The 18,156-nt window shown below is 39.8% G+C and overlaps 1 protein-coding gene across 3 annotated transcripts in view; it reads left to right on the top strand.

Moving 5' to 3' along the window:
- The window catches only part of OTUD7B (OTU deubiquitinase 7B), a 55,736-nt gene that overhangs the window by 27,856 nt on the left and 9,724 nt on the right, over nucleotides 1-18,156 (top strand). For 2 of the 3 annotated variants that reach the window (XM_020899869.2, XM_020899870.2), the window contains exons 2-6: nucleotides 3,940-4,089; nucleotides 8,508-8,696; nucleotides 10,625-10,852; nucleotides 12,289-12,390; nucleotides 14,512-14,639. In XM_020899869.2, coding sequence (XP_020755528.2) covers nucleotides 4,005-4,089; nucleotides 8,508-8,696; nucleotides 10,625-10,852; nucleotides 12,289-12,390; nucleotides 14,512-14,639 — 732 coding nt within the window. In that variant the 5' untranslated portion in view covers nucleotides 3,940-4,004. Of the gene's footprint in view, nucleotides 1-3,939; nucleotides 4,090-8,507; nucleotides 8,697-10,624; nucleotides 10,853-12,288; nucleotides 12,391-14,511; nucleotides 14,640-18,156 lie in introns of those variants that run through there. The other variant, XM_020899873.2, reaches the window with a different exon arrangement.

The following is an 18,156-nucleotide window of genomic DNA, read 5'->3' as shown; positions in this document are numbered from 1 at the left end:
AGGAACTAATTTATTTAATAACTTAGCATTTTGAATTTGAGGTTCAGTCCAGTTCAGTTGCTCAATCATACCCGACTCTTTGTAACCCAATGGACTGCAACACACCAGGCCTCCCTGTCCATCACCAACTCCAAGAGTTTACCCAAACTCATGTCCATTGAGTCAGTGATGCCATCCAACCATCTCATCCTCTGTCGTCCTCTTCTCCTCCTCCCTTCAATCTTTTCCAGCATCAGTGTCTTTTCAAATGAGTCAGCTCTTCGCATCAGGTGGCCAAAGTATTGGAGTTTCAGGTTCAACATCAGTCCTTGCAATGAACACTCAGGACTGATCTCCTTTAGGATGGACTGGTTGGATCTCCTTGCAGTCCAAGGGACTCTCAAGAGTCTTCTCCAATACCACAGTTCAAAAGCATCAATTCTTCAGTGCTCAGCTTTCTTTACAGTCCAACTCTCACATCCATACATGACTACTGGAAAAACTGTAGCCTTGACTAGATGGACCTTTATTGGCAAAGTAATGTCTCTGCTTTTTAATATGCTGTCAGGTTGATCATAACTTTCCTTCCAAGGAGTAAGCGTCTTTTAATTTCATGGCTGCAGTCACCATCTGCAGTGATTTTGGAGCCCCCAAAAATGAAGTCTCTCACTGTTTCCATTGTTTCCCCATCTATTTGCCATGAAGTGATGGGACCAGATGCCATGATCTTAGTTTTCTGAATGTTAAGCTTTAAGCCAATTTTTTCATTCTCCTCTTTCACTTTCATCAAGAGGCTCTTTGGTTCTTCTTTACTTTCTGCCATAAGGGTGGTGTCATCTGCATATCTGAGGTTATTGATATTTCTCCCAGCAGTTTTGATTCCAGCTTGTGCTTCATCCAGCCCAGCATTTCTCATGATGTACTCTGCATATGAGTTAAATAAGCAGGGTGACAGTATACAGCCTTGACGTGCTCCTTTTCCTGTTTCGAACCAATCTGTTGTTCCATGTCCAGTTCTAACTGTTGCTTCCTGACCTGCATACAGATTTCTCAGGAGGCAGGTCAGGTGGTCTGGTATTCCCATCTCCTTCAGAATTTTCCACAGTTTATTGTGATCCACACAGTCAAAGGCTTTGGCATAAAGCAGAAATAGATATTTTTCTGGAACTCTCTTGCTTTTTTGATAATCCAGCAGATGTTGGCAATTTGATCTCTGGTTCCTCTGCCTTTTCTAAATCCAGCTTGAGCATCTGGAAGTTCATGGTTCACGTATTGTTGAAGCTTGGCTTGGAGAATTTTGAGCATTACTTTGCTAGCTTGTGAGATGAGTGCAATTGTGTGGTAGTTTGAGCATTCTTTGGCATTGTCTTTCTTTGGGATTGGAATGAAAACTGACCTTTTCCAGTTCCCATGGCCACTGCTGAGTTTTTCAAATTTGCTGGCATATTGAGTGCAGCACTTTCATAGCATTATCTTTTAGGATTTGAGATAGCTCAACTGGAATTCCATCACCTCCACTAGCTTTGTTTGTAGTAATGGGCTTCCTGAGGCCCACTTGACTTCACATTCCAGGATGTCTGGCTCTAGCTGAGTGATCACACATCGTGATTATCTGGGTCATGAAGATCTTTTCCGTATAGTTCTTCTGTGTATTCTTGCCACCTCTTCTTAATATCTTCTGCTTCTGTTAGGTCCTTACCATTTCTGTCCTTTATCGAACCCATCTTTGCATGAAATGTTCCCTTGGTATCTCTAATTTTCTTGAAGAGATCTCTAGTCTTTCCCATTCTATTATTTTCTTCTATTTCTTGCACTGATCACTGAGGAAGGCTTTCTTGTCTCTCCTTGTTATTTGGAACTCTGCATTCAAATGGGAATATCTTTCCTTTTCTCCTGTGCTTTTCGCTTCTCTCCTTTTCACGGCCAAAAGTTCTTTATGTATTGGTAGACTTTTCTGACAATTGTGATATTGAAATGGAAGTAAATTAGACATTGATAATAAGCAGAGCAAAAGAGAATGTAAGGATCATAATTTATGAAGCTTTAGGGAACTGAAGTTATTTTTTTAAACCTGGAAATCATCTTAGAAGTCATCAAATCCAAGTCTAGGATATACAGGAGGCAACTGAGACCCTGTAAGTAATTTGACCAAAGTCATCCAGCTAATATATATAGGTGTAAGTAAAGTCATATGATATGAGGGTAGTAGAAATAATGACAATATGTTAATATCTCTTTAGATAGGAGAGCTTGTAAAACTTTGAGAGATGGATTGAGACTGTGACAGACCATTAGAAATAGAGGGGTGATGTGAAAGATGAATTACCCTTGAATTTCTGATCTGAATTTTAAACCTTTAATTGATTGGTTTGGTGGTGGCTGATGTGGAGGTTCAGTTAGTCATTTAATCATTTATTCATCAGGCATTTACTGACTGTCTTCAATATTGTAGATTCTTAGCTAGATATTGGGGCTACAGATATGAATTAAACATGTCCTTCTACTCCTGGACTTCTTGTCCTCCTGGATTACAACCAGAAAGAATACTTTCTATTTTGTTTTGTCTCTCCTTCTCAAAAAAAAAAAAAAAAAACCTACTTGGTTATTAAGTTAGTGGCCTGCTGGTTTTATGACCTACAAATCACTGCTGTTTCTTTGCCTTACTATTTCTGTGGAATGCAGAAAATTAGGATCTGATCACACCAATAAGGAGGTTGTGTCTTGGGGTCTGGGGAGGTGTGATGAGGAAGTACCTGAGAATCATCCTTAGCGTTTAGGTTGTTTAGAAGCAGTAGTTTCTGGAGAGATAGTCACCCGAGCCACGCTGCTACCCTTGGGAACCCCACTTTTGGCGTTCCCCCCCGAGCAGGGGATGGTGGGTGTGCTGGGGCAGGTATGTGCCTGGTGGCTTTATGAGCAAGCCCTCTTCTGCAGAGAACTGTGAACCTGTCTGAAGTGGCAAGTTTTGGTGAGAAGTTGTTCTTCTCTTGGTTATGCTTTCTCAGCTGGGACTGCTAACTTTAGAGGAATGTGGATTGGTGCCAGGCTGACGGGTCGAGGACATAGTTCCTGCCAAAGTCAAGTCTGAAGAAGAGACCTTTTCAGGTGAACTTACTTGGCAGTCATTTGTCCTGAATGGAGAAGAGCATGTTTCCTGGGTTCATGAAGTTAGTGGACAAAGATTGACCTTTGTTACGAACTCGGCATCTCTACCCTGCTTTGCATAATTGCAGAGTGCTTTATTTTGAGTGGTTTCAGGTATCCGTTTGCTCCTCCCATTTCCTCAGCTAGCATGAGAATACCAGTCAACTCGAAAGTTACTCAGCGTGTAGTATTCATTGATTCAGCAAATATTTACTGAGGGCTGGGTGCCAAGGACTGTGCCAAGGGGTACATGCTGGGGATACATTAGTGAATAAGACACACAAGCTCTGTACTTTCAAGAAACTTGTGTATTGGAGGAGGAGGCTAGACAGCAACTAATTAAAATAATTTCAAAGTATATTGAGTGCCTGGAAAGAAATAAACCAGGTGCTATATTAGGGTATAACGAAAGTGGGAACTTCTTCAGGATGGGAGTTCGGTGCTGCCTTCCATTAGTTTGGACAAGCAAACTGAGGAATAGGAATAGAATACTCTAGAATGGCAGAGGAGGAGCATTATATAGGGGGAATGGTGAACTGTATGTAATGAATGGATGATAACTAGACTTGTGATGGTGATCACTGTAGTGTTTATAGATGTTGAACTATATTGCTGGGCACTTGAAACTTGTGTAATAAAAGGGAAAACAACTAATGTTAATAAGGAATTAGGAAACCATATTACTCTTTATAGTAAATTCAGCTGATATGAATGAGCTGGAATAGTTTCCCCATTTGGTTAGGAAGCTGCTGATACTGGGCTATGATCATCCCGTTCCACTGTGAGTTAGGCCTTATGTGTTTATTCCCTTCTCAGGTGGAGGCTTGACTTTTGATCTATGTCCTCCCTACATCAGCTGCCTGAAAGTACTGAATGATCACATGACCCTGGACATGGATGCTGTCCTGTCGGATTTTGTCCGTTCCACAGGAGCAGAACCAGGATTGGCCCGAGATCTTCTGGAAGGTAAGGAGTCTGGGGGAGAATGAGAAGAGAGAAAGTAAAATGTGATATTTATTGTTAGGATAATTTGGAATGTAACGTGATCAGAAAGATACTTTGTGTATGGTAGGCCTTACATTTAAGTTACTTCTAATAATCTATTTTTGTGTGACCTCCCCCCCCATAATTTTAGAATGCAAAATTCCTTTTTCACCTTGAATTTTTGGGTAGCTTTTCACCACTGTCAATTTATGCTTAGGTAATACAAGTGAAATTTGAGATTAGTTCACTAAAAGCTTAATTTTAGGTTTGTAAGACTTCCTTTTTATATATAAATGACTTTGGATTTTCATATTTGGGATCATCCATATTTGTTTTTTTCTTTCCTTCCCTAACTTATATGGATCATTCTATATAGAGTGGATTAATTTAATGTTTTCATTTTGCTGCTTTTGTTTACTTATATCTGTATATACACGGAAGTGTGAATTTTCTAAATTTTAAGATCATTTAAGCTTGGCATCGTGTCAGCAGGATTCTTTGTTTGGAGTCGTAGTTAACAGATGCTTTTTGATGATGAAAATACATAATGACACAGTTAGGTAAACATGTTGTGGAGGATGGGCCAGTTCTTAGTATACACAGGTAATTTTTTAGATCGTCAGTCCTTAGTAAGGTGTGGCAGTTTGACATTTACGTAGCTACCTGTGAGACTAGTGTTGATTTGGAAATGGAAGATCAAGGTTTAAATGGCTTTGCCCTTAATTTACATTTGCAGTTTCATCTCCTACTACTGTTTGCTATAGTGCCCGTGCTCCAGCCAGGCCTGACTTGTCACCTTTTCCTGATCATATTAAATTGTCTCCTAAGTCTGCAGTGTCCCTTCTTTCATTATTCTCCTGAAATTCTCATCCTTCTGGATTCAACTCATATGCCTTCTCTTCCACTTGGAGCATGTGTTGAACACTTCCATGTGTTTAGTGTGTGTGAGCTACTTGAAATATTTTATTCTCACAACCATTCTGCAAAATAGGTTTTATTTTTCCAGTATTCCAGTTTTAAAAAACCTGAGGTCCAAGAAGTGAAGGAGAGTTTGAACCTATGTGATCTGGTTTCAGAGTTGGGCTCTTAACAAGTATGTTACAAGTTAATGTTTGCATGCTGTCTCTTTTTCTGTCGAATACACATCCATGTACATGCACATTCATGCTGTGAAAGAAAAGTTGAGGGTTGAAAGAAAAGTTGAGGGTGCTGTGGAAGTTTAAGAGAGAAACCTAATTTAGATAGAGAGTGCAGAAAGGCTTTTCTGAAGAAGTGACATGTGAACTGAACCCAAAAGGATGCATAGGAATAGCAAGACAAAGTAGCTTATACAGGGACCCTAAAGTGAAAGAGTTTGGCACTGATAGTGATTGAGGTAGGAAGAGTGGTACAAGAAGGTGGTAGGTAGCTGGTTAGATGAGTGGAAAGCAGAATGCAGAGAGCCTTTGTAGGCTATGGTGAGGTGGTGCATTTCAGTGTATGTTCAGTGGGAAGCTTGTGGAGAATTTTACTCAGGGGAGTGAAATGACTGGATTTAAGTTTTTGAACAGGATACTGATTAAAGATAATGGAACTGACTGGAAGATGGCCAGAAATGAAGTGGTAAAATCAGTTAAGAATATTGTCATAATTCAGGTGAGTGGTGATGGTGACTTGGACTACAGTGGTAATAGCAAAGTGATAAGTGGGTGGATTTAAGATATAATTTAGAAAGGGAACCAAAGGACCTGATCCTCATTTTCTGTCTCTTCCTGTCTTTTGCTTTTTCCTTTGAAGTTAACTCTGGTTATAGTGTAAAGAACAATTTATAGTGGGGAGGGACTAGCAGTAAAGAGACCAGAGAGCCACCTCCCAGAAGACCAAAGACTGGGTGACAGTATGAGGACTTGAATTGGGGCAGTGATGATAAAAATGGACAAGAAAGAATAGATTTGAGAGAGATTTTAGGGGTACAAACAGCCCTGAGAATCAAATAGATAGCAAGGGAAGAGGAAAAGTAGGGTCTGAGGAATGGTGAAGAGCTAAAATGACTCTAGTTTCTGGCCTGGAGGGGTTGAGATGCCATTCTTGATTCAGGGAATATAGGAGAAGAAGCATGCTTTAGGAGGGAAGATGATGGACATTCAGGTTTAGTCATATTGACTGTTAGGAGGACTTGATTTTAAGCAGTTTAGCAGGCAGTTGGAAATAATGATCCATTGCTCAAGACAGATCATTTATTCATTCATTGGTGCAGGACAAAAGTCCTCCATTCTTCAACAGATATTTTTTGAGTACCTATTATGTGTCAAGTTCTAGATGCTTGAATAAAACAAAACAAAAATCTCTGCCTTTACATTCTAGAATAAGAGTCCATAAACAATAAACTTGATAACCAAGTAAATTGTAAAGTTCAGTTCAGTTCAGTAGCTCATTCGTGTCCGACTCTTTGTGACCCCGTGAATCACAGCACGCCAGGCCTCCCTGTCCATCACCAACTCCTGGAGTTTACCCAGACTCATGTCCATCGAGTTGGTGATGCCATCCAGCCATCTCATCCTCTGTCATCCCCTTCTCCTCCTGCCCCCAATCCCTCCCAGCTTCAGGGTCTTTTTCAGTGAGTCAACTCTTCGCATGAGGTGGCCAAAGTAATGGAGTTTCAGCTTCAGCATCAGTCCTTCCAATGAACATCCAGGACTGATCTCCTTTAGGATGGGCTGGTTGGATCTCCTTGCAGTCCAAGGAACTCTCAAGAGTCATCTCCAACAACACAGTTCAAAAGCATCAGTTCTTTGGCACACAGCTTTCTTCACATGTATGGATATACATGACCACTGGAAAAACCATAGCCTTGACTAGATGGACCTTTGTTGGCAAAGTAATGTCTCTGCTTTTTAATATGCTATCTAGGTTGGTCATAACTTTCCTTCCAAGGAGTAAGCGTCTTTTGATTTACTATATTATAAAGTGTTAGGTGCTATGGAAAATGGTCGGGAATGGTGAGGCAGGTTGTGATTTTTAATTGGGTAGTCAGGGTAGGCCTTATTAACTTATTAAGTGTGTGACATTTGAGCAAATACCTAAAGGAGTTAAGGAATTGACTGTGTAGATATAATGGAGATAGAGCCTTCTAGACAGTGGGGATAGTTGGTGAAAGGCTGTAAGTGGGAGCAGTCTTAGCAAGTTTCTGGGACCAGCAAAGAGGCCAGTAGGAGAGTGAGCAAAAGGAGTTGGAGCAGATGGTGAATCTGAAGGTTCAGAAGTAAATTCATCCAGCATGGATGATTAATACGGCTTAACTGGAGAATTATAATTACAACAAGAAGCATAACAGCAATGGCAGTAAATACATGTATAATGCATTCCGTGTGCCAAACATTGTTTTAAGTGCTTTCAATTAATTTAATCTTAATAACAGCTCTATGTGGAATCATCTCCACTTTCATAGCCAGGGAACTTGAAGCACAGAGGAAAGATTAGAAAAGTAGGCCAGGTCATAGAAAGCCTTGAATGTCAAACAAAAGAGCCTGAGCTTTATTCTGTAGGCAATGGTGTATGCCACTAAAAAAATTTGATTATGGAACTAAAATGATTAGAATTGTTCTATAGAAAGATTCATCTCATGGGACCCTTCAGAATAGATTGGAGGTGGCACTAGGTGATACAGGAATTGAATTAAGGTGGTGACAAGTGAAATAGAGCAGAAAGAAGTGTGAATAGTTACTTGTTTATTGGCTAGTTTAACTGGAGAAAGCAATTTTAAAAGTCAGTGGTAACAGATCTATCATTTGAGTCTACTGATAGTCCGTCCCCTCTATAATTTGTTCTTTACACTACAACCAGAGTTAACTTTCAAAGGAAAAAGATTAGTGATTCTTAAGTTTGAGGGGAATTAACAATTCCCTTGGATAGCCTGATGGCAGCTATCAGCTCTTTCTTTAGAAAAATACACATACCTGTAACTTTGTGTACAACTTCAGGTGACTTAGGACACCCCAGAGCACATCTAAGCTCAGAACTCTCTGGATCTCAGAACTCGGAGACCTGGGCTTGTGTCCTGCTGAGGCCCTGGTGCAAACTAGCTGTGACTTTGGGCAAGTAACTCTACTTCTTAAGACTTGCTTTGTCTGTAAAATGACATTACTAGGTCTCCAAGGGCCTTTTCAGTTCAGAGAGACCAATGTTCTGTGCTCATGGAGCTTTCTTAGGAAACAAACAGCAAGTAAATAAAGAAATTGCGGTATTTCAGACTGAAGTGTGTTGAAGGAAATTAGAGTAGGGGAAGGAAAAGGAAGACCGGAGTGTGCATGAATATATGCTTGCTAGTTTCAGTAAGATGCTTAGAATGATGGTTCTGTGTCTTTCCTCAATTTTCCTGTACTCTCAGCACCCAATTCACTTTTTGTTTTGTGTCCTGACAGGAAAGAATTGGGATGTGAGTGCTGCCCTCAGTGATTTCGAGCAGCTACGTCAAGTCCATGCTGGGAACCTGCCCCCACCCTTTAGTGAAGGGAGTGGTGGCTCCAGGACCCCTGAGAAAGGGTTTTCTGATCGAGAGTCTGCTCGCCCTCCCCGGCCCACCCTACAGCGGCAGGATGACATCATTCAAGGTATTGGGGTACCGAGGGCCGTTTGTTATATGGAGTAGGAAGGAAGGGAGACAGCTGCTAACCAGTCAGAATTTTGTGATCCTTTGGAAATGATTCCTTTCGTCTTCCACCTCCCCAGTCAAATGATCAGAGGTGACCTCAGTCCTCCAGCTGCTGGAACCCCTCATTGTTTGTATCTGGAGTACTGTCCAGGATAAAAGCTTTCTTCAGATACTATGAGAGAGAGAAGAAGGGTAACAATCTCATTGTCAAGATAAAGTACACAGAAAGATAGAATTCAAAGGATCACTATCACCTACCCTTTTGGAGGGCATTTTGTTAATATTTATTAGTATCTGTCAAAATTTTTAAATGCATGTATACTCTGTCTCAGCAATTTTGTTTCTAGGAAGATTTTATCATGTGTATGTGTGTGTATCTGTGTGTGTGTATCCTTTTAAATAAATACATACATAATTCATAAGTAGACACAAAGACATGTAATGTAAAGCTTGAAAGTTAAAGCCTGAAAACAACTTTTAATACCCATTAGTAAAGGAGTGGTTAAATAAATGGTAATCATCCATATTGTGGGATACTTTGCAGCCATTAGAAAGAATTAAGTAGAACGTGATGGAACTTGTTTAGAAAAATCTCTTTAATCTATTGAGAAAGGTAAGATGCAGAACAGTATAGTATATTCCTGTTTATGTTTTTAAAATTATTATAAAAGCTATATGCACTTCTATGTGCATAAAAAAATTGTACAAGGATACAGAAAGTCCCCTTTAGGGAGGGGATCAGGAATTTTGAATGACAGGGAGATTTCTTTTTAACACTTTAAACCTTTTGGTAGTAGTTTTTATTTTTTACACGGGCAAGCGATACTTTTAAAACACCTTAAAAAAGAGCTTAAAAAACAACATCACTATAGAATAGCATTAGACTGACTCTTACTTTATGCATCATCCCTGGCAAACACTGGATTAAAATCTGCTACACAATATGATTTTTAGGTTTTTTGATAGTTTTTATATAACTTAGGCCATGCAAATGAATTGTAATACTATACTGAGCAAGTTACAATCACAATGGAATATCTGCTGGAGAATTATAAGTGCCATGTATTCAAGACAAATTAAATAATTTGGGGGGCACTGTCTGTATTACTGCCTTCCTCTGTTAAGTAAGAATTGACTATACCTGTAAATTTCTGATAAATGTATCAAGAAAAGTTGTAGTAAATAGTGTAAGTAAATGTTACTGATGGTAGATAAGAAAGTTCCTGAATGTGTAAGATTTGTCATTAATTTTTTGTTTTAAAAAATTTATTTAATTTTTAAAATTTATTTAATTTTTTAAATAAAATTTATTTATTTAAAAATTTTTTTCATTTATTTTTAATTGGAGGATAATTGCTTTACAATGTTGTGTTGGGTTTTGCTGTACAATGTGAATCAGCTATAAGTATACATATGTCATTAATTTTCTATAATGGAAATCCTTTTTCTACATTCTCCCAAGACCCTGAAAATTATCAGCAAGATTATTTGACTCAGTCTGTTGATAGCCAAATGGAATTCTGTTTCTCTTATCCCCTCTTCCTCTCACCAAACAATGACCAAGTTGCCAAATGAATAGGTCCCTATTATGTTGTGAAATGGAAGCAGAAGAAGACAGTGTCATGGGGAGAAGTTCAGGCAAATTCCAAAAAGGGTAGAAAGAGGAATGTATATTTGGTGCTAATGTGAGTGCCTGAGAAAATGCCACTTTGTATATTTCACAATTATATTTGGCATGAGAAAGAGGGTCGTGAAATTTGGTAGCCAGTTAGACTTACAGTTTTTCCCTGAGTGGAAACCTTGTCAAGAGGTAACTATCACCACATGGGCGGAAAGTTCTTTGAGTGGGTTTTGTATGTTCTAAGGTGACTCCATTTCTCATTGCAGAAAAACGCCTGTCTAGGGGCATCTCCCACGCCAGCTCCAGCCTTGTTTCCCTGGCCCGGTCCCATGTCTCCTCCAATGGTGGGGGTGGGGGGAGCAGTGAGCACCCCCTGGAAATGCCCATCTGTGCCTTCCAGCTTCCAGATCTCACTGTGTACAATGAAGACTTTCGAAGCTTCATAGAGAGAGACCTCATCGAGCAGTCCATGCTGGTTGCCTTGGAGCAGGCAGGTCAGTGAGCGCTTCCTTCCCCGTGCTCCACCCCTCTGCCGAGGGGCCGGGCTTGACCAGCAGCTTCCAGTCTAAGCCTGTGATCTGATTGATGGCAGTCAAACTCAGTGGTCAGTCAGAGAGACATGTGCTGAACTAGGCACTTCTTCAAGTTAAAGAAAGGACACGAACAGGATACTTGGCTCTGGAAATTTCCTGTTTGATGGAAGGGAAACCAGATATACATGTGAAAAGCCTAGGAATCAATACCTAAAAATCAATACATTAAAAAAAAAAAGTGAATTATAATTGGCTCTGGAGCACCTTGTGAACAGAAAGAACCAGTGTTGTAGACGACACACAGTGGTGATTAACTAAGTCACATTTATTTATATAAACCTTTCCCAAAAGATTTATTTACCTTTACAATTATGTTTGTCTTAAATTATTGTTAAAATTAGTTGGTATAATGGATGAGGCAGCTGAGATTTCTGGGAAACCTAGTCAGGTATTAACTCCCATGGAAGAAGGACTGGGGGATGGGAGTTGGGGGCATGGAAAAGAAGCTCTTATTTTTCATTTTGTACCCTTCCATACTAATCATGCACATCTATTTATAATTTTTAAGTAGTTAGCCATTTGTCTGGTATGATTATAGGCCAGTTTTTCTTTCAGTAGACATTTCAGTAATTGAAGAACATTTTTAAGCATCATTCATACAATATTTTCCTTATGTAAGTAACAGGTTGACAATTGTAGGATGACTACAGAACTGAGACTCATTTTCTTAGGTGTTTTAAGTACTTCTTATTGCTCGTGTCTTTAAAATCATACCACATGCATGCTGACATGCTTACTGTGATATATGCAGATGATGCTTGCATGACACTTTGAATATATGTGTTGGGTTGATTTTCTTTTACTGATGATTGATTTGTGCTGATCTTTATTGCTACAGTGTTTGCTGGTCTTCTGACCAGAGTGAAGGAATCAGAGCCAAACTAGGTCACCAACACAGATTTCAGTCTATGAGCTTGGCCTCATCATCCATCGCAGGGTTGTTCAATCTTAGCATTATTGACATCTAAGACCAGATTATTCTTTGTTGTGTGAGCTGCCTTGTGTATTATGTTTAGCAGCCTTTCTGGCCTCTATTTACTCGATGTCAGTAACATCCCCCTCACCAATCGGGACAACCAAACATATTTCAGGATGTTGCCATATATCCCTTTGGGGACAAAATTGGCCCCACTTAAGAACCTCTAATCTAACCAATTATACCCACCAGATTCTGATGAACCAGATATAAGTGAAGAAGATACACAGAGTAATAGAGTGGTGGTTTGATTCTAGGTAGGCTTTCTAGAAGAGGCAAGCTTGGAGTCTTGTATTAGAAGTAAAAAAGTGGAGAGCTTTATGGATAACCTGCTCATCTCCCTTTCCTCATGTTTCTGTAGGGCGTTTGAACTGGTGGGTGAGTGTGGACCCCACCTGTCAAAGGCTCCTTCCTTTGGCAACTACTGGAGATGGAAACTGCCTCCTGCACGCAGCCTCTCTTGGTGAGTTATGAGAATGGCCCTTCATTCCCTCACAGAAAGGAAGCAATAGTTAAATCGAATGTGAAGACTTGAGCCAACCAACCTTGATCTTAGAAATGATGGCTCAGAGCAAGGTTGTGTGTGTGTGTGTGTGCTGGTGCAGGAGAAGATAAAAGAGAGCCCAGTCCTGGTTGTTCAGTCTTGTTGAGAAATTGTATGGAGAGCACAGGATTTAGCATAAGTCCCACTCAGAGAACTGACCCCTAAAAGTAATGAACAGCAGAAAGCAAGTAGTATATTGTTTGTGTATGTATATAATTCTACTTAATATTCATTTTTTGGTATATAAAAAAGATATGTTTTCATCAGACCCCTATGAAACTTGTTTTTTTAATATTATTTTTAATTAACCTTTATTTAATGTACCTTTTATTTTTAATTTTTACTTAGAGGATAATTGCTTTACAATATTGTATTGGTTTCTGCCGTACATCAACATGAATCAGCCATAGGTATATGTATGTCCCCTCCCTCTTGAACCTCCCTCCCACTTGCCACCCTATCCCAGCCCTCTAGGTTGTGTATGTCTAATCTGGAATAATGTATTTTTCTTTTTGTTTCTTTTTTTTTTCACTTCCAGTTGTGTTGATGTAATTGACATACAGCACTGTATAAGTTTTAAGATATACAGCATAGTGATTTGACCTGCACACATTATGAGATGATTACAGTAAATTTAGTGAACATCCATCATCTCATAAAAAATTAAATAGAAAAGAAAATTATTTTTTCCTCATCATGACAACTTTTAGGATTTACTGTCTTAACTTTCATGTCTAATGTACAGCAGTGTTAATTGTATGTATCATGTTGTACATTACATCCTTAGTACTCAGTAGTCTTAGTCTTGTATATATGGAACTTTGTACCTTTTAACTACCTTCATCCAATTCTCCCTGCTCCCACCCCCTGCCCTTGGTAACCACAAATCTGATGTCTTTTTCTGTGAGTTTGTTTTTGAAGTATAATTGACCTATAACACTTGTATCCTGGCACACAGTGTGGCGATTCAAATATTTCTATACATTTCAAAATAATCACTGTGTTAAGTCTAGTTACCGTCTGTCACCATACAAAGATATTGCATAATTATTGACTTGTTTACTTTAAATTGTTATGTGTATTTAAAATTCAGTATATTATTTGCCTTAGTTTTTTAAAAAAGTGTCCCCATTTTCCGGCCATTCCTCAAGCTTTGATGCTGATTGCCATGTGCCAGACCCATCTTGTCTGCTGCTACTCTGTGTTTTATTTATTTTTTAGCTTTTTAAAAAAATTTTCTGAGCCATGTGGCTTACAAGATTTTAGTTCCCCATCAGGGAATTGAACCCAGGCTCTCAGCAATGAGAGTGTGGGGCAGTGAGAATATGGAGTTCTTAACCACTGGACTGCCAGGGAATTCCTACTCTGTATTTTAATTTGTTAGACTTGGTATCAAGAGTAAAGGCTTTCTGGGACTTCCCTGTTGGCCCAGTGGTTAAAGACTTCCCCTCCCAATGCAGGGGGTGCAGGTTCGATCCCCGGTTGGGGAGCTAAGATCCCACATGCATCATGGCCAAAAAACCAAAACAAAACAGAAGCAATGTTGTAGTGAGTTCAATAAAGCCTTTAAAAAGTCTTCTTGTCAGGAGTTTGTAGGATGTGGTCTATCCTCTGCTTTTAGGCTCTCAAGTTTCTGAGCCTCTAGAGTAGGAACATCTTTTCTTTCCTGATCACCTTTCTCCTGAGTTACAGGGGGTTTCTTTGAACCTGGGCTTCAGGCCTGATATCCTTCATGCCAGAATCTGTATATCATAATAAGTGGAGTTGAGTCAAGGTAAGGTGTCTTGAAAGTGAAAGTGTTTGTCACTCAATTGTGTCCGACTCTTTGTGACCCCATGGACTATAGCCCACCAGGCTCTTCTGTCCATGGATTTCTCCAGGCAAGAATACTGGAGTGGATTGCCATTTCCTTCTCCAGGGGATCTTCCCGACTCGGGGATTGAATCCATGTCTCCCGCATTGCAGGCTGACTCTTTACCAGCTGAGCCACCAGGGAAGCAATGTAAAAGGTGTCTTAACCATTATGTTTTCTTGCCATAGGGATGTGGGGTTTCCATGATCGGGACTTGGTGTTGCGGAAAGCTTTGTATGCACTGATGGATAAGGGAGCTGAGAAGGAAGCATTAAAACGGCGCTGGAGGTGGCAGCAAACTCAGCAGAATAAAGAGGTCAGGAAGCTTGGGTGGGAGCACCTTGTTTCCCAAAGTTATGTAAGGGAATGCTCAGTGCCTGCCATAGGAAATGTCTCCTGTTTAGGTGCTCTTAGGTCAGTGTTACTCTTAACAATCCTTTTGAAAATTCAGATACCACCAGAGGGTACATGCCTTCTGATAAGAGTTATGAGAACTGGTGTGGCGGGGACCTGTAGAGGAGGTATCTAACGCTGTGCTTTTCCTGATAAGGCACTCAGTAAACCTTTAGTGACTGTCTTTTGCAAAATGAAATACAAGCCTGTAGGATTTTTGTATTGTTTTGGTTTTTTAATTATAATAAGACTAGACCAATTTTTAAGGACTTGTGTTTTCAACTCTTATTAATACAAATGTGTAAAAAAAATTTGGGGCTGTATATACCATTTGTTTTTCGTAAATTCAGTTTACTTGTTAAAAAACTGTAAAAGGATGAGTTTGAATGTTTTATTATTATTAGAATTTCATGTTCTGAAGATTTAAAACATGGAAATAGAATGTCTTATGTTTCTCAAAAATGAACTCAATTGTTAAAATTAAGATGCTATTAAGATCAGAGAATCTGATCTTTGATCAGCCAGTCTGCCCCAGAAGATTCCTGAGGGAAATGAATGTGCAGGGTCAAGGCCAAGTAAACAGCATTCTTTATTGACACCAAACCCCATGGCTTTCTGGTGAGCTGAGCGGGACTTTGTGGAGTTTTTTTTTTTTTTTTTTTTTTTTTGTCTGAGCTAGAGCCAGCCTAGAGTTTGTCTTCTTCACTGTTGAATTCACACTATACCTGAACCTTAGATTTGACTACTTCAGACAGGAAAAGGCCAAACCAGATCCTGCCATTTAGTTAAGCAGACATGACAGCCACAGTCAGAGGATAGATACCCATTCCAGCTATATTAAGCTATTTATAGTTATTATTTTAAAGGTGGGGTTAGGAGCTTCCCTGGCAGCTCGGTGGTAAAAAATCTGCCTGCCAATGCATGAGACACAGGTTCGATCCCTGCTCCGGGAAGAGTCCAATCCCTGCTCCGGGAAGAGTCCACCTGCCTCAGAGCAACTGAGTTCATGAGCCACAACTACTAAGCCAGCACTCTAGAGCCCAGGAGCAGCAACTACTGAAGCCCACGTGCCCCTGAGTCAGTGCTTTGCAACAAGAGAAGCCACCGCCGTGAGAAACCTGTGTACCACAACTAGAGTAGCCCCCGTCGCTGCACCCAGAGAAGGCCCACACAGCATCAGAGACCCAGCACAGGCGAAAAATAAAATAGAGGTGGGGTTAGATGATGATGATAGTAAGCCAGGAGCCTCTGAAATTCCGAAATTCTCTTCTTGGTCAGCCACCTTTTCCCTCTCAAAGTCCCCAAATGGAAATACATGCCTTGTGAATAGTAGATATTGAAAGAGTAGTCTTTTTACTCCTTTTGCTCAGCACGTTGAAAGTTCCATATGGAAATGAGCTAATTCTTTTAGCTCAGACGATTTATAGCACTATAGTGGGGGTGGGGAAAGGGAGATGTGCTGGGGAGCTACTTTTAGCCAGTACCAAACACCAAACAAATTAAATTGGTTTTGATTTCCTAGGCCTCCCTGTTTTGTTGTTGAAAATGGTGGTAAAACCCAGTAAGAACATTTTCAGCCTAGAAGGGTACACCACCTAGTGGCTGTGTGTATAAAAACAGCAAGGGAGAATAGGTGAGAGGAAGGAGACAGTCTCATGAATGTGTATCAGGGAGCACTTATCAGAGTGAACAGAGCGCCCATATATAAACTGTTCATTCTTCTTACTTTGAGTTGAAAGAAAAAGTTACAGAATTATACAAATTGAAAATAGCTTTGTTATGTTTTTGTTGTTGTTTCTATTATTAACGTATGCTCACAATAGCTCTTTAAGTCCTTTTACATTTGTTCTTCTACTTCTCATGTTTCTAGTGTCATTCTTTCTCCTCTGTCAATGTGTGTTTAAAGCGTAAACTTGGGACTTCTCTGGTGGTCCAGTGGCTAAGACTTCGAGCTCACAATGCAGGGGCCCCGGGTTTGATCCCAGGTCAGGGAACTAGATCCCATGTGCCGCAACTAAGAGTCTGCATGCTGCAATGAAGATCAAAGATCTTGAGTGCTGCAACTAAGACCCAGTGTAGCCAAATATAAATAAATAAATATTTTAAAAAATAGTATAAACTTTTTTAAACACTTGGTCAAATACAATTAACAAGATAGACTTTCTTCCAAACCATCATATACATCCTAAAGCCAATATAATATTTTAAGATTATTTGTACTACTTCTTCCACTCCTTTGATAAAAATTATAGTTTTACTGAGCATGTATTTATTGACTATTGATCACATGGTAAGCACTAAGCATATTGCTTAAAACATGGTCCTGGCTTTTAGAGTGGTAATAGGAGATGGACATGTAAGTATATGATTACAGCAAAGTAACCGGTTATGACTCCTGTGATAGAAGTCTGTGTAGCAGCTCAGCAGGGAGGGCACAAAGGAAGAAGTGCGTGGTTGATGGACCAGGGCGATTTAGGAAAGGCTTCATAGAGGAATGGTACTTGAGTTCTTTCCTGACAGTTGAGAGATTGTTCACCAGGTGGATGTGGAGTGGGCTATCTCAGGCAGAAGGCTGTCGAGGCAAAACCTAGACAAAAGCTCAGAAGTATAAAAGGACATGGTGCATTCAAGGAAGTATGACTAATTAAATGATGTTAGAGGGGTAAGTCACAGCCCAGGAAGTGGAGTCTTTATGCTGTGCTTAAAGAGTTTGCACTATTATCTAATAGATAATAACAATTCTTAAAAGAATTTGTAGCAGGAAGCAAACATCATCAGATTTTAATTTTAGAAAAATCTTTCTGGTAGCATTGTAGAAAATGGATCATAACAATATATGACTAGAAGTAGTGGAACCAGCATCTATTACAATAGCTCATGCTTAATAATTACTGACTAAAGGGATCCAGGTGTGGGATGGGCGAAAGGAGAGGAGTCATCAGTAACTCCCTGGTAGTTCTAATTGGGTGTTTGAGTGATAGTGTTGCTTACGAAGGTTGGAAAACAGGAAGAGTAAGTTTTAGAAGAGGTAGAAGTTCCAGAGTGTAAGGTAGTCATGGGCAGGTGACAGCCTTCAGTAGGCTGCTGGATGTGAACATAGAAATGAACGGGAAGTCTGGGCTGGAGAGGAGGATAGCTGAGTCCTGAGCATGTAGATAGAAGTAGATGAGATTATAATAGTAGAAGAGATAACCTGGATAGAACAGGGCTAAAATTATTTGACACAACATCAGTATTTTTAAGATAGAGTTCAGAGAGGTTGGAGAAAGTAGTGTTTTGTGAGCTGAAGGAAAAGAAGGTTTAAGGGGGAGATAAATGCACATGAATGCTGAGAAAGATGAGAACTGAAGAGTTCACTGAATTTGGCCAATTAGAATGTCACTGTCTTTAGCCAGAGTCAGTTAGGGGAAGTAGTGTGTAGGGGTAAGGGCATAGGCTGG

This window comes from Odocoileus virginianus, chromosome 5, assembly GCF_023699985.2.
Source record: "Odocoileus virginianus isolate 20LAN1187 ecotype Illinois chromosome 5, Ovbor_1.2, whole genome shotgun sequence".
In the NCBI taxonomy this organism is placed as follows: domain Eukaryota; kingdom Metazoa; phylum Chordata; class Mammalia; order Artiodactyla; family Cervidae; genus Odocoileus; species Odocoileus virginianus.
This window is presented reverse-complemented; position numbering and strand designations above follow the sequence as displayed.